At 51.6% G+C, this 13992-nt stretch overlaps 5 protein-coding genes across 5 annotated transcripts; 3 read left to right on the top strand and 2 right to left on the bottom strand.

Moving 5' to 3' along the window:
- Positions 1 to 1058: 1058 nt before the first annotated feature.
- K444DRAFT_631584 (MFS general substrate transporter) lies at positions 1059 to 3055 on the top strand (the record flags this gene model as incomplete). Its single annotated transcript, XM_024883383.1, has 8 exons — positions 1059 to 1111; positions 1167 to 1216; positions 1267 to 1337; positions 1389 to 1563; positions 1615 to 1685; positions 1738 to 1906; positions 1955 to 2353; positions 2406 to 3055. The coding sequence occupies 8 exons, from the start codon at positions 1059 to 1061 to the stop codon at positions 3053 to 3055; spliced, it is 1638 nt and encodes a 545-aa protein (XP_024734755.1).
- A 377-nt stretch (positions 3056 to 3432) lies between these two features.
- K444DRAFT_564713 (FAD/NAD(P)-binding domain-containing protein) lies at positions 3433 to 5016 on the bottom strand. The gene is made up of 4 exons (XM_024877075.1): positions 4895 to 5016; positions 4246 to 4803; positions 3594 to 4184; positions 3433 to 3536 (listed from the first exon to the last, which is right to left on the bottom strand). The coding sequence occupies exons 1-4, from the start codon at positions 4898 to 4900 to the stop codon at positions 3459 to 3461; spliced, it is 1233 nt and encodes a 410-aa protein (XP_024734754.1). The 5' UTR covers positions 4901 to 5016; the 3' UTR covers positions 3433 to 3458.
- A 683-nt stretch (positions 5017 to 5699) lies between these two features.
- Positions 5700 to 7234, top strand: K444DRAFT_691356 (putative 15-hydroxyprostaglandin dehydrogenase; the record flags this gene model as incomplete). Its single annotated transcript, XM_024887790.1, has 4 exons — positions 5700 to 5811; positions 5872 to 6124; positions 6189 to 6421; positions 6487 to 7234. The coding sequence occupies 4 exons, from the start codon at positions 5700 to 5702 to the stop codon at positions 6807 to 6809; spliced, it is 921 nt and encodes a 306-aa protein (XP_024734753.1). The 3' UTR covers positions 6810 to 7234.
- On the bottom strand, positions 7029 to 9240 carry K444DRAFT_644320 (bifunctional fatty acid transporter and acyl-CoA synthetase; the record flags this gene model as incomplete). The annotated part of the gene is made up of 7 exons (XM_024884947.1): positions 7029 to 7203; positions 7249 to 7398; positions 7482 to 8154; positions 8427 to 8554; positions 8591 to 8717; positions 8767 to 8922; positions 8976 to 9240. 7 exons carry the CDS (start codon positions 9238 to 9240, stop codon positions 7029 to 7031), a joined length of 1674 nt encoding a protein of 557 aa, XP_024734752.1.
- Positions 9241 to 10439: 1199 nt separating this feature from the next.
- Positions 10440 to 13932, top strand: K444DRAFT_25929 (uncharacterized protein). The gene is made up of 7 exons (XM_024871387.1): positions 10440 to 10687; positions 10803 to 10857; positions 10934 to 12260; positions 12310 to 12438; positions 12486 to 12536; positions 12584 to 12708; positions 12759 to 13932. Exons 1-7 carry the CDS (start codon positions 10576 to 10578, stop codon positions 13828 to 13830), a joined length of 2871 nt encoding a protein of 956 aa, XP_024734751.1. The 5' UTR covers positions 10440 to 10575; the 3' UTR covers positions 13831 to 13932.
- Positions 13933 to 13992: the final 60 nt, after the last annotated feature.

Here is a 13992-nt window from a genome sequence, read left to right as displayed (position 1 = left end):
AAGGGACCTAGTAGAAACCAAAGCAGATACTACTAAATATAAGGCTCTTATTATAGTACTATTACCGTATGATCTCTGGATTTAGTCTAGTACGATCATTTCGCTTAGTCAGTTCTCACGCTTCACTTAAGTTCTTTTCTAGCTAGCTTTAATTAACTCTATTTATGAGAAATGCAACTCCCTACTTTGCGATCTTTGCGTGCATTAACTCTTTTTTTGGTGGTTTTGGCTATCTAGGGGGGGGGTCCTTTTTAAAATTTTAGGGGGGTCCTTTTTAGTAGAAGGGGGGGGTCCTTTTTATAATTTGCCCATTAATCATATTCTCTCTTGGCATTACCTCAACCAGCTTCACTGCTTCACCCCACCTGCTCCCTGCTGATGAAGAGGCGTTCTCAAACACAGCCCAGGAAAGCACAATTGCAAAACACATCATGATTCACACAAGATTCAGTCAAACCATCGTCCCAAGGACGAGGTACGGGGAGCAAGCTTGCGATCAGGGGCACTTAGCGTAATGTGGGGCCTGGCTTGCGGTTCACCTCGAAGTGACTCTTTGTCACAGGACCAGATCTCGTTCGGCACTCATCGAACAGCGCCTCGATTCCTTACCAAACTCCAAAGAGACCCCAAACCCACAGGCCCTGCCACACCCACAGGCACGTCCGTACTACTGGGCGTCCCTCGGCTTCTCAAAACGTCGAGGCAGTGTGGGATATTGAAATTTGGTCCTCTCACGCTCAAGTACGGGCCGGATGTGCTCACGCATTGCCCCGCTGCACGCCCCTCCGCAATCGAGCGCCTTTGAGTTCGAGATCTGCCACGCAAGTGCTCGTGCGGAGACGAATGCAGGCAAAAGCGAGATCCTCCACACCGGGACCTAACTTTTTCCGGGGCCCCACAGTCTCGATTTCTATCTTAATTGAAAGTATATTGTTTATCCCCGCGCCCTGGACAAAGCTATCCTGGAAGCTTTATTGGGACCTCAAATTCCAACTTTGTATTACTGTTGCTGTTAAAAGCTGTGATTGTATTAAGCTTACTGTTTAACGAAGTTGAAGATGGCTTCCGATTTGAAGGTTGAGCAGCCGCAGAGATACCATCTGCATCACAGGTGAGAAAAGCAATACTTAACCCAGTTTGAAAATGAAGCTCTAACGTTGTTGCAGCCATGCTCACGAAGAAGATGTTCCAGGGACCGTCAATCTCTCAGCTGCTGGTTCATATACCTCTTCAACCTCAAGGAATTTCTGCTAAGAGTCAATCCAGATGGAGACGATGTCTTCTACGGACAAGCTCTCTTCCCTGTCCCAGCCGAAGATCCCAACGATCCGCTGCAAGTACGTCAATATCACGAAAACAAAGGATACAAGTTGCTAAGAATACCGTAGTGGGAGAATTGGAAAAAGACGATGATCCTTATTGTCTGCTCAGCGTACTCATTTTTGGGTAATTCGGCTTTGGTCGGGCCTGCTGTTTACATTGGGATTTATGCCGAGGAGTTCAACATCACGCCTTCCACGGCCTCGGGCTTGATCTCTTATCCAAATTTGGCTTTTGGATTTGGTCAGTAACTGCCAGAATCAAGTACAGTATGACATAAGCTAATTGAAACAGGTTCACTTGTGCTGGTACCGCTCTATCTGAAGATTGGGAGAAGACCTGTAATGCTTATGTCACTTGTTTGTGTAAGTCTGATCTCTCTCTTTGAGCATAGAGGATGGGGCTAATGAGATGTAGTTCCTTGCTGGCTTGATTGGTGCTTCTCAATCAAAGACTTATCCAGCTTTGATGGGTACTCGAGTTCTGCACGCATTCGGCTCAGGAGTCTGCGAGGCACTTCCCGTACAACTCGTCAACGACATCTTCTTCCTCCACGAGAGAGGCAAGAGAATTGGATATTACACAGGTATACAGTTCCTCTCCTAACGTGAGAGCTCAGCTGACATCAGTCAAGTATGTCTCTGTCTCGGCGCCACTGGTCCACTCTACGCCGGCTACATGTTAGCAGGAGGTTACTCCTGGCGCCTCTACTTCTACGTCGAAATTGCCTTCGCCGGTGTTCTCCTCATCATTGCCTTCTTTGTCGTCGAAGAAACAATGTATGACCGCAAGTCCATGGTTTCAACCATTGCGCCGACTGCCGAAAATGGAAGCACATCCGATTCCAAAGAAGTCCACACCCAGCATACCGAGAACGAGAACCACATCACTGCAATCCCAGACCGTAAATCGTTTATCAGCACACTAAAGCCGTGGAGCCACATCGATCACGAGGCTGAGTTCTTCATGACTATGATTCGACCATTCAGTTACTTCGTTGTTCCTGCCGTATTCTGGGTTATCACGACTTACGGTTTGTCCCCTTTCCCTCCTTCCCTACGCGTCACTTTCTGACTTCCATATAGGTATATATATCGGTCTCGGAGCGTTGGCATTTAACTACACCTTCCCCATGAAGATCACCGCGCCCCCTTACTCCTGGAAGCAAGAAAACAGCGGCCTCATCGCCGTCGCCAACGCCGTCGGGTTTCTCGGAGCCGTACCCCTGACCTTCACCTCCGACCGCCTCGCCGCCTACCTGACGCGAAAGAACAACCACATCCGCGAAGCGGAGATGCGACTTGGCGTCCTGTTCATCCCCATGCTGATCGCTCCTGCAGGGCTCCTCGTCTACGGCATGACCGCGCAACATAACTTGCACTGGTTCGGGTACTTCGCCGGCGTGGCAATGGTCAACTGGTCTGCGTTCTTCTACTTCTCCTTCACGCTCGCTTACGCTGTTGATTCATACACGGCGAACACGAGCGAGATGCTTATCGCGATGAACCTCGGGAAGCAGGCGATCAGCTTCGGGATGGGTCTTTACTTGCTGGATTGGATTTTGCTGAGGGGGTATGCGGTTGTTATTGGGGGGATCTTTGTGTCTGTGTTGTTGGCGAATAATTTGGCGCTGTTTATCTTTATCTTCTTTGGGAAGAGGATTAGGGTTGTTACTAGCAGGACGTGGTTGGGCGGGATGCACCAGAAGACAGCAGGGCAGGTCATGACGCATTAGGCTGGAATGGTTGTAAAGTACCAAAAGTGGGATGAAATTGTAGGTGCTGAGGGGGTAGATTAGATAAACAAGAAGCGGCTGTGGGTTTTGTACACGAGGATGAATAGGATAGCACTTGAACCATACTTCCAAACGTGAAATTCAACATTGGACAGTTTCGAATACAGTGATGAAATCTATTCAAGAGGATCATTAAAGAGTCTTCTCTAACCATGAGGACTCAGTTCCCTCCCTGAATGACTAATTTTGATAAGACATCCCGTCACCTACGGCACTGAAATTTGAGATAAATCAGTGGGAAAGAACAGCGCAGAGGTACAAGTCTCCAATAATATAGCAAGAAGTCCAGATTTCTTTTTAGGATAGAAAGTATGCACCCCCAAAGCCCACCATTTTCCTCACCCTATAACCTCGCCTCAGCCTTCGGCGCCTTCTCCTTATCATAATACTGCGTAAAGTCATGACACACAGCAAAGACACCCTATCCCACATTAGCTTCTACACCCAAGAAATACTCGAAAAACAGTTCAGTACATACCTGATCCAACTCCTCCCTCGTCTCCTTATCCGTCCTCGCTTTCTCAACCATCATCAAAAACTCATCATTGACCAAGGCCTCCCCGGGATCCGTAGCGCTAACCCTCAAAAAATTACTACTACTAATCGGGTTAATAACCTCCTGAAACTTCTCCCTTCTAATCTCATCATATTTATCCAGTATCTCGTCCCCAGCCCAGCCATTCTGAACGCCTATTAAGCACTCCGCAAGACCACCGACATCTACCAGGCCTCCAGTGAGGCCGAGACCGCCGAATGGGTTGCAGAGGTGGGCGGCGTCGGCGGCGAGCAGGATCCGCCCGACGCGGAAGGCGGGCGCCATGCGTTGGTGGATGCGGTAGGGGCCCACGTTGAGCAGTTTGTAGTCGCCTGGTTTGGGGTTGCCGGGGAGCATGCGTTCGTACTTTGCGGGCTGGTGTGCGACGACTTCTTCAGGTGTGAGCTTTGTATCTTCGCCGTAGGAGACGCGCCAGAGGCCGTCGGTGGTGATTTTTGCGGCCATGTAGTAGTCTTCGTTGTGGATGATGAAGTTGATGTCGTCGTAGCCGAACTTATCCAGGGGGTAATACACCTAGAAAAACCTTAAGCGAGACGGAAATAGAGACAAGGGGAAGGAGACAAGGGAGACATACGTTTGTAGCAATAATCTGCGCATCCCACGTGTGTCCCGGAAACTCATTTCCAAACAGACTCTTCCGAACCTGACTATTCGCCCCATCACACCCACAGATATAATCCGCAGTCCACGTTTCCTCTCCCTGTTCCCCCTGTACTTTCGCCCAAGCCCCTTTCCCATCCCCATCCGTGCCCACATCAACAACCTTTTTATTCCACAACACCGTCACATTCGCATTCCCCTCGCAGTGGCTCAACAGTACTTTCCCAAGCATATTCAACGGCAGCACCGTCAACGCGTCTGGTGTCCCTGGCTGAGCCACATCCGTGATACTCGTGATCACACTCCCGTCAATTTTCCTCCATGTCATATTCTTGGGGATTAGACCGTCACGGCGAACATCCTCGAGGACACCGGCGGCTTTCAGGACACGGATGGCGGAGGGAGCGTAGTGTGCTGCCCGCGGGCGGTCGTCGACCGTGGGTGCTGCGTCTAGTAGGGTGATCTTAATGCCTGCTTTTGCGAGGAGGAGGGCGAGGGTGAGGCCTGAGGGGCCAGCACCGACAACGAGGACCTGATTCGTCTTGTGTTAGTATAGGACTAATTCTTCCCATTGTTTGCGAAATACTAAGTGAGACAAAGATAGAGGGTGACAATGGGCTGACCTTCATCTTGAATCTACGCCGCTCTTTTCCTATCTGGAAATAAACTCAAGGACGGAAGTGTGCTGTACGAATTGAAGCTGGAGTTCAAGATTCTTTTCAAGAATGAGTGAATTGAAGTTTCAAAATCTCCAAGAGAAAGAAAAGAATGAATCTAGGAAACCAAATCAATGTCATAGTCCCACCCGAGCCTCCTTTTCCCCTACATTCATCCTGTGGTCTGAGCTGCCCGCTCACAGTTCGCGGACGTGACGTGGGGTCGCAACCCAAGGTTGATTTGACCCCACCACAGATCTCAATCTACCCCGCGCTCGCATTCGGACCGCTTTGGAGACTAATTAGTCTTGGAGGGGGAATGATTGGGGGATCCACTTTTTCGGGGAGGAAGAGCATGGGGAGGACTAAGGTGCTGGGTGATGGGACGTCACGATCTCGGGACCTGGTGGTTGCAGAGAAAGATGGGATGAAACTGGCCGGGCTTGGGGAGTTGTCCGATGCAGAAGTTGGGTGTGGGGTAGTCGGGGAGGAGGAGAACGGGGAGGGCGACGAGGGGAGCTAGTGCATGCACCGCGATCTCGGCATCTGCCTTGGTGGGATCGGGTGGTATGGGAGTGTGAGTTTTTTCTCAAGTCCAGACCCTCAAGGTTTGGCGGCTTTGGGGTGGGAGGGTGGGAGGTGTGATGCTGTTGCGCTGGCTGTTTTAGTTCGAGGTTTAATTAACACTTGGAAATTGCGTTTTCAGTGCAACATCTTCTAACTGCGATTTCAGTTTGAAAAACACTACGTTTTTGATAGGAGATATCAAACAATGGCACACGTCCAGATCAACCCGTCTCTGCTCACCACACTGAAAGACAAGGTTGTCGTCCTCACCGGAGGGGCAACCGGAATAGGACGATCCACAGTGCGCCTCTTCCACCGTGCGTTTGCCTCTTCCAGCCCTTTTTTCCCTTTCAGTCATCATAACCTGACCTCCATAGAATACGGCGCAAAGGTAGTTTTCGGAGACGTCGCTGATTCTCATGGCCTATCTTTGGAGAGAGAATTAGGAGAGAGAGTTGTGTTCACCCACTGCGACACGACGAAGTATTCCGATCAACTCAAACTATTCAAGGAAGCGGAGAAAAGATGGGGAAGGATAGACATCGCAGTAGCAAATGCCGGGATTTCTCTCCCCAAAGACCCATTCTTGCCTGATGAAGATGTAGAGACGGAGTTCAGTACTGCTGAGATGTATGTCTTCCCACTTTCCCTTTCCTCCATTCACATTCTTACCAACAAGACTAACACGCCATAGAGATGTGAATTTGAAGGGCCCTCTCATCACTGCCAGAATTGGGTTGGCATTCTTAAGGAAGAATGGGGGAGGAGACCTGATCCTCGTCTCCTCGATAGCTGGCTGGAAAGAATGCACTGGGTTAGTCGCGTACACGGCGAGTAAACATGGGGTGGTAGGTATTATGCGGGGTTTGCATTTAAGTGCGGTGAAGGAGGGAGTTAGGATTAATGTTATTTGTCCTTGGATGACAAGTGCGTTTCCCCTTTCCCCCATCAAATTCTTTTCATCTTGACAGTAGCTGATGAAGAGTGTACAGAGACGGGCATGGTGAAGGGCATCGAACTTGGCTGGGCCTCAAACAAACTTCCAGAAAACGAGCCTGAGGATGTGGGGAAGGCGATTATTCTGTGTGCTACAGCAAACCGTGGGGAGAGCAAAGAAAGGCATGAAGGAGCAGTAACTCCGTTCGCAGGCAAGATTTTGTGGGTGAGTGGTGGAGAGAGTTATGAGATTGAGGATAATCTGCAGAGGCTGGAGCCGGAGTGGCTCGGGAGAGAAAATAGCGCGGTGTTGAAGAGGGGCCAGGAGTTTTTGATGAGTGAGGGGACGAGCTGGGATGTGGGGAGGAGTAAACCGTGAGAAGGGAAGGGGTGGGGGTGAGAATGAGGCTGGGACGTTTGGAAATTGAGATTGTGGAATCGATCGATTGCAAGGAGGGAGGACAGGCAAGGAAATGGATGGATGAAATGGGTGGATGTCTTGTTGTGAATGCTCACAAAATTAGAGGCGGAAAGTAAAGTGTAGCTGGAAGCGAGCGGATCGACTTACTTGCCTCCTTCTATTAACTTACATTGTAATTTATAGTTTTGCTCGAGCAGTCGAGAAGATCTGATTCCAAGCAGCCTCATCCAGCATCCGGTACTGCTCCCCATCAAGCCAGTACAAATGATCTGCATCATCGCCATCCTTCAGTTTCCAGTCCCTCGTTTTCAAAACATCTTTTGCATGCTTGAACGTGATCCCAATGTCGATCCTAAACACATGAGTTTCAGAGTCAGATGAAGTGATCGAGACTTACTGCTTCGTAAACCTAACCAACCTCGGAATTGCGTAGTCTGGTAGTCCGCATTCTCGCAGATGAGGATAAAGGGTTGATAGGTATGTGGTTTCGGCTGCGGATGAGGGGTGCAGGAGCGTGATGCCTGCAGTGCCGACTTGGCCGTCGTACCTACTCGCCTCATTTTAATAAACCCACCATTTAACCAAGCAAGCAGAATCAAATCGAGGAAGAAGGGAAAGGAGGATCCTTACCCGGGTACTTTCGTCCCATAAACAACGATGTCGTGGACGTTTGGCAGCTGCACCATAAACGCCTTCACCTCCGCCGAACTCACGTTCTCCCCCCTCCATCTAAATGTATCACCCGTCCTTTCATGAAATCTCACCCAGCCATCACTCTCCCTTACAAGCAGGTCTCCAGTGCGCTGGAACAGGTCTCCTTTCTTGAACACATCTTTCGCCAATTTACCAGAAGTTGCCGACGAATCCTTATAATAGTCCGAATAAAAATCCATCATCGTGACCCTGCCAATCGCCTCCCCAGGCTCGCCGTCCGGGACCGGGATGCAAAAGCCCGTTTTCGGGTGCCGGTACAACGTCTGTGTTTCCTGGTCATACTTCACCAAAAACATCGTATCTTCAAGAAAACGTCCGAGAGGACCGGAAAAGCCAACTTTCCCCACGCCGATGGCACCGCCACACATGTTGTCGAAGCCCGACACGCTTTCCGTACTCCTGTAGATCTCTCTGATTTCAGGGATCCCGAATCTCTCCTGGAATCGCTCCCAGACGTCTGCTTGCAGGCCGTTTCCGGTGGCTACGATACAGTTGTGTTTTTTATCATAAGAAGAAGGCGGTGCGCTCAACGCGTACCGCAGGAGTTCACCCACGTAGAGCAAGCGGGTTGCATTGCTCTCAGCGAGTTCTTGGGCGAACTTCGACGCGGAGAATTTGCGGGAGAGGCAGAGAGTTCCGGAGACGCCGCATGAGTGCACGAGTCCGACGAGGAAGCCGGTGGCGTGGAAGAGCGGGAGACAGCATTATGTTCTGAGGGGGTAGTAGAGGGTTGCTTTCGTGGTATCTTGGGGATATGGGGTTGAGACGGCGAGGAGGAGGAAGGTTTTTAGGGAGACAGCTTTGGGCTTTCCTGGGATTTCTTTTAGTGAGTAGGGGGGGTTGGGTGAGTTTTGTGCTCACCCGTGGTTCCGGAGGTGAAGATGAGTATCCAAACATCCTTTGCTGTCCTTACCGGCCGTGGGAATTGGGGATCCGGAGACAGGGGAGAGAGTTCATTGGGCCCGATCGTGATAATCGTTGAGCCTGGTCTGGGCTGGGAGGAGCCCGAAATAGGGAGAACGTACCCGAGATTGAGGTTAAACCGTCTCAGCTCTCGGACTCCCGTGCTGCTCGGTACGAACTCGACAAGGTCTGGAGTCGCAACGACGAGTTGCGCCTCTGAGATACCGATGCAGTGTTTGAGTGTCTCATCTGCCCGAGATTAGAACACGTCTAGAAAATTCCTTGCTTAGCTTTTTACTGCGAAGAGCGCTGTTCAGCAGCGCTGCCACGGCGCCCAGCTTGCCAAGGGCGTAGATGGCGAACGCCATCTCGGGGGAATTGGTGCAGAAGACGCCCACCACATGGCCAGCCTGCACGCCATGCCTGCGGAGAAATTCTGCGAGTTGATCGACGTCTAGAAGGTGTCAGTCTGGTCCTCAGATTTTGAAGTTCGCAACGAGAGTTTACTTATTTTCATCTCCCCGTAAGTGAGGCTTCGACCTTCAAACCACAACGCCTCGGCCCCCTGATCCGCCAACTCTAACAGTCGATAGAGCGTCGCTTCACCCCCAAGCTCGCGGATGCGTTCCCCGACCCGTTTTCGAGATGTTCGGATTTGGGACAGCTTTCGAAGGTCGTAACTCACGCCGTACCTGGCATCAAGGTAGGCCCCAGTGGCTCCGAAGAGTGCAGCCGCGGCCATCAGCATTTGGGGGTTCGAGAGGGAGGCCATGGTTGCAGAAGCGGGGTGGGTGGGTGGGTGGTTGGCTTGTGAGTGTGGATTTTACATCACGGGGGGGTGGTTTCCACGACTTGAGGTGTCGAAGGTTGTTGGAAGAAAAGAAGTTGTCACAGGATGGGAATGCCATGCGGATTTAATATGTGCACTGAGTGGAGTGGGTCCGGTATGTACTGTACGAGCACTTCGTACTACGTACGGTGTACCCGTACCACATGCGGCCTGACGCCCCAACCCGTGCTGCCCCTGTCGGTTGCACGCTTCACTGCAGCAGGGGTCCAGACCACGCTTCGCTCTTCAGGCCAGGGTCTCACAGGAGTCAAGGACCAGGAGTCAGGAGTCAGGACACAGTTCACTCAGTCTCAATTACAACGTATTATGGGAATTAAATGTAGCGAGCCAGCCACAGACAAGGAGCCAGGACACAGTTCACTCAGTCTCAATTAGACGTCGCTCTGCACTTTCGCACGCACTTTCGACCGGACTAACCCCCTCGTGGCCAGGGACCCTCGTCCTCCCCGTCAATACGGCTCCGTACGGAGCACAGCAAATACGGAGACTCAATCCCCCCATCGTCTCCGTCGGCCTGTTCGATCCGCTTTGAGGGTTTCAGGTAGACACGCTCATTGGCGGGGCTCCATTGTCCGTCGTCTACTGGACTGGGCAGTCAGTACTGTACTATACGAGTATTACCTGGTGATTGGGATAAATAAACCCCTACCTTGAAGCGTGTTTCTAGCAGGTTCGCCTCCACAAAACCTTGAATTTCAGCTGTCTTATTCGCCCATACCCCTTACTGCGGTGTCTGTGGATCCAGGGCAAGGGTTTATTTATCACTACTACCAAGTATCCATTCTACCCCGCTTCTCCGCGAAAAGAGAACCCGAAGATTTCGCTGCAGTGCTGCACCCTCTGCCGGCCGTGCTGCCCTGCTGCCCAGCTGCCAAGTGGGTCGGCCTGCGCCGCCAGAGCCCAGCGGAAATCGTGACCCCCCCGCCCAACCTGAGGAGCCAGATTTGGTCTTCACCTCAACCTCCCGAATCCATCTGTCAATCATCCCGAACCCGCCCTCTCTCTTCCCTTCTCCCTTTCTCCCCTTCTCTCCTTCTCCCCTTCCAGAACCTCGCCTCGCCCTACACCGCCCTCCACTGCGCCAGCTATTGGCCCCTTCTCGCTGCTGCTGATCCCCCCTTTGCGTTCATCCGGCGTGCAGGGGCACATTGACAGTCTCCCGGAGTCCCGCGGTGTCATTGTTGTTGAGTGTACCGTACCCGTGAGGCGGTGTCCCCGTATGAGCTGGCCCCACACGAGCACCACAGAACGGAGGTGATGCCGATCAGTCCAGTCCAGGACCGGCACCGGGGCCTCCTCCCTAAGAAATGTCGGTATTGCGAAAGGAGGTTTTCGAAGGCAGAGCATCTGAAACGCCATCAGCGCTCCCGTACGTTGGCCCTGAGCGATATCCTATCCTGATTGATATCATCAACACCTGAACACTGTTGAGCGACCTCAACAGCGCCCATATCACGCGGTGCACCTTGCTAACTTCTCCCAAGATACGGGCGAACGACCGTACACATGTCCGCGTTGTAACAAAAGCTTCTCTCGGAGGTGGGCCCTCCCGATCTAGAAGACCTATCTCTTACGCTGTCTGCCCTGGAGACACGGGTTGCTGACTTTGCCTAAGTGACGTGTTGATACGCCATCTGAAGAACCACCCCCAGATCCCCGGCGAAGAGATCGAAAAAAGCTCTTCAGAAGGGGACTTCATCGAGGTGAGCGGTGTAGCCGCGACTGCTCCCAACGGCCAGGTCGTTCCACCAGGATTAAATGAACCGTCAGCCCAAGATGTGCAACGGCAAAGTCAGCAGGAGCCACTCAACTCGCCGTCAGTCATTGATCCCGCTCTGGAGGACTCCATCCCGGACCATGTGGAGAATTCCTCGTCCCATACACTGCCCTCCGGACTAGACCACCTTGCTTTGCTGGCTTCGCAACGGAAATGGGGTAACCGTGCCATGGATGCAACCATGCCTGATGCTGGAGGGAGCACGTTGCCAGAAATGGGAGCTGCCCAGGATTGGAACTTGGACATCTCAGGCCGCAATCATCATCCAGATGTGACTTACGAGCCACCACCGGTACCATCTGAGCCCAATTTCCAGACCATTGGAGCATCTCCGAATACGGCATCGAGATATAACTTTGGCACTGACTTGTACTCTGGCCGGATCAATGGAATTATCTCACCTGGTATGGGTGGAATTGGTCCAGATGGATCAATCATGCCTCAGGATTTACAGACCTGGTTCGATCAGTTCGATCTGGAGTCTCATTTGCAGCCAGGGGCAATGCAGACATTTGGGGGATCGACTGATGGAATGCCGAGGGAAGACAGACGGCCATCTATGTTAACTCCCGAAGAGCAACAATCTATCCGAAATCCCAGCTCTCCCAGTGTATTGATACCCACCGAACGGTTTGCTAAGGTCGAGCGATGTTGGCCAAATCGATACAGCAATCCGCTGCGTTTGATGCCAACACTATGGTGGGATGCAGCTCTAAAACCCGAAGACAACCTCTTTTCAAATGGAAATCTCTCGCCAGAGGCAATGGAACAGAACCGGCAATGTGGGTCGAGATGGGGCCTGGATGAGGATTGTAGAGAACGACTCCAGAGAATGTTCGTCACTGTCAATTCCATGGGCATCGATCGTGGAACAGCAGCATTCACTTCACCAGAGAACTTTTCAACTCCATCTGAAGGACGATCAGCTGATCGAGCGGAATCCGTTAACAACGACATTGTCCCAACGAGCTTTCCACCAGCTGAGATCTTTGATATCGGGTTAGATTTGTATTTCCGGCAGTTCCATCCCTTGATGCCATTTATTCATACACCTACGTTTTGTCCGAAGACAGCCCCGACTTCTGTTTTATTTATCATGTGCCTGATTGGCTTAACAATTCTTCAAACCAAAGGAGCAACTGCGTTTGTCCGGCAAACATTTTCGGTAAGCTTGTGAACGTGTTGGTTGAGATTGGGTGCTGACTAAGACATAGAAAGCATTAGAGCAAGTATGTAACGAGCTGATGTCGCCCCCTCAGCCTCGAGGAGATGGAACCCGTTTAGAGCAACTTTGCAGCTTAGCAAGCGCTGTTTTAATTCTCAATCTTTCAGAAATGACTGGGGTACGTTCATTTTCTTTACTCGTTTCGGTCAACACTAACATCTCCAGGAAAAGAGCCACCCCACACAATGTCAGATGATTTACACCAACGTTATCACGGTAAGTTGTCTTGCCTCATATCGTATGGACACTGCTTATTTTAGCAGACTGCCCAGAGTAACGGTCTCTTCTGCGCCCATGACGGCCAGCCTCTGAATGATGAGCTTTTTAACCAAATTCCCGATTTAGAGACTAGATGGAAAGCATGGAGTAGAATAGAATGTGCGAAACGGTGAGTTATACTAACCCTGAAGGTTGCCTCCACTTTTCTGATTCTTCTAGCTTGATCGTCTGCTTGACGATGGTCGATACCTGGTATTCTGCAGTTCTTCATACGAGTCCAATCATGCGGACAGACGACATCCAAATCATCCTCCCCTGTGACGCCGCCCTCTTCCAAGCACCAACAGCCATGAAATGGGCGCAACTCATCTCCAAAGGCCACCAATGCTGCATGCCCAGTGTCGGCCTCTTCTCCGACCGCATGAGCCTCCCCGAACTCAACCTGACCATCGATCCCTTGGGAATGAACGGCATCCTCAGCATGGCTCGCATGCGTATCTCCGAAGACTTCCACCGCCTGCTCTCCGGGACCAACGTCCGCGCATCCCAACAATCCTTCGTGCCCTGCAAGACTTACGAGGCCGACCCTCGCGCAAAACAGACGTCCTACCTCGCCGTACAGATCATCAAAGTCTACGGCGGCATCCTGGCAAACATGAACCCTAACTGCTTTATCCTGTGGCACAACATGTGCATCATGCTCACGGCCGACATTCGGCTTTTCGAAATTGGAGCTGGGTGTGCGGGCGCTGCAACAGCAAGACAAGCACTAGATGATATTGCCATCTGGACGCAGACACCGTCTGCAAGACGTGCTTGTTTACACGCAGCACAAACATTCAAACTGATGTCCAACCGCCGCGCCTCAGACGGCGACCCCTTCCACGCCTCAGCCGGGCTCTTCATCTCGGCTCTACTCCTAGGCCTATACGTCTTCATGATCCCCCCAAATCCAGAACCCCAATCGCACCACTCAACCCACCCCATCTCTCCAGGCTTCGACCTGATCGACGACGTAGACTGGGACATCGTCGGTTCCGAAGGACTCTCCGACGAAACAGTCAATTTGCCGGCCGATAATGCGGCGGTCAACTTTATCCGGAATGGAGGAGGCATTTGCTTTGATGGCGTGGTGCATAGTCCGGGGTATGAGGCGGCGAGGAGGATCCTGCTGGATTATGCGCGGCTGCTTGAGGATATTGGGAGGTGGCGGGTGAGGATTAATCAGCTTTCGAGAGTGTTGAGGATTATGAGTGATGCGCTTGTGGATGTGGAAATGAGCGGGCAGTGATTCTCGGTCCGCTCACATCATGCAGGGACGTCAGCACCTTTCAGATGAGAGAAGAGGAGGACTGTCTTTTCTTCTCTGAAAGTTGGAGTTTGGTTTGGTGGGATTGAGGGAAAGGCTTCAGGGGCGTCACGATCAAATTGAATTCAAATTCGTTGGTATGTT

This window comes from Hyaloscypha bicolor (genome assembly GCF_002865645.1).
Source record: "Hyaloscypha bicolor E unplaced genomic scaffold K444scaffold_113, whole genome shotgun sequence".
NCBI classification, from domain to species: Eukaryota; Fungi; Ascomycota; class Leotiomycetes; order Helotiales; family Hyaloscyphaceae; genus Hyaloscypha; species Hyaloscypha bicolor.
The sequence above is the reverse complement of the archived record's forward strand: the minus strand, read 5'-3'. Positions and strand labels throughout refer to the sequence as shown.

Coding starts and splice junctions, on each gene's coding strand:
- K444DRAFT_25929 (XM_024871387.1), top strand. CDS start 10,576: ATGCCGATCAGTCCAGTCCAGGACCGGCACCGGGGCCTCCTCCCTAAG. Junction 12,537..12,583: donor TTTACACCAACGTTATCACG/GTAAGTTGTCTT, acceptor TTATTTTAGCAG/ACTGCCCAGAGTAACGGTCT. Junction 12,709..12,758: donor AGAATAGAATGTGCGAAACG/GTGAGTTATACT, acceptor TGATTCTTCTAG/CTTGATCGTCTGCTTGACGA.
- K444DRAFT_564713 (XM_024877075.1), bottom strand. Junction 4,185..4,245: donor CGCAGATTATTGCTACAAAC/GTATGTCTCCCT, acceptor AGGTTTTTCTAG/GTGTATTACCCCCTGGATAA. Junction 3,537..3,593: donor CGAGGGAGGAGTTGGATCAG/GTATGTACTGAA, acceptor AATGTGGGATAG/GGTGTCTTTGCTGTGTGTCA.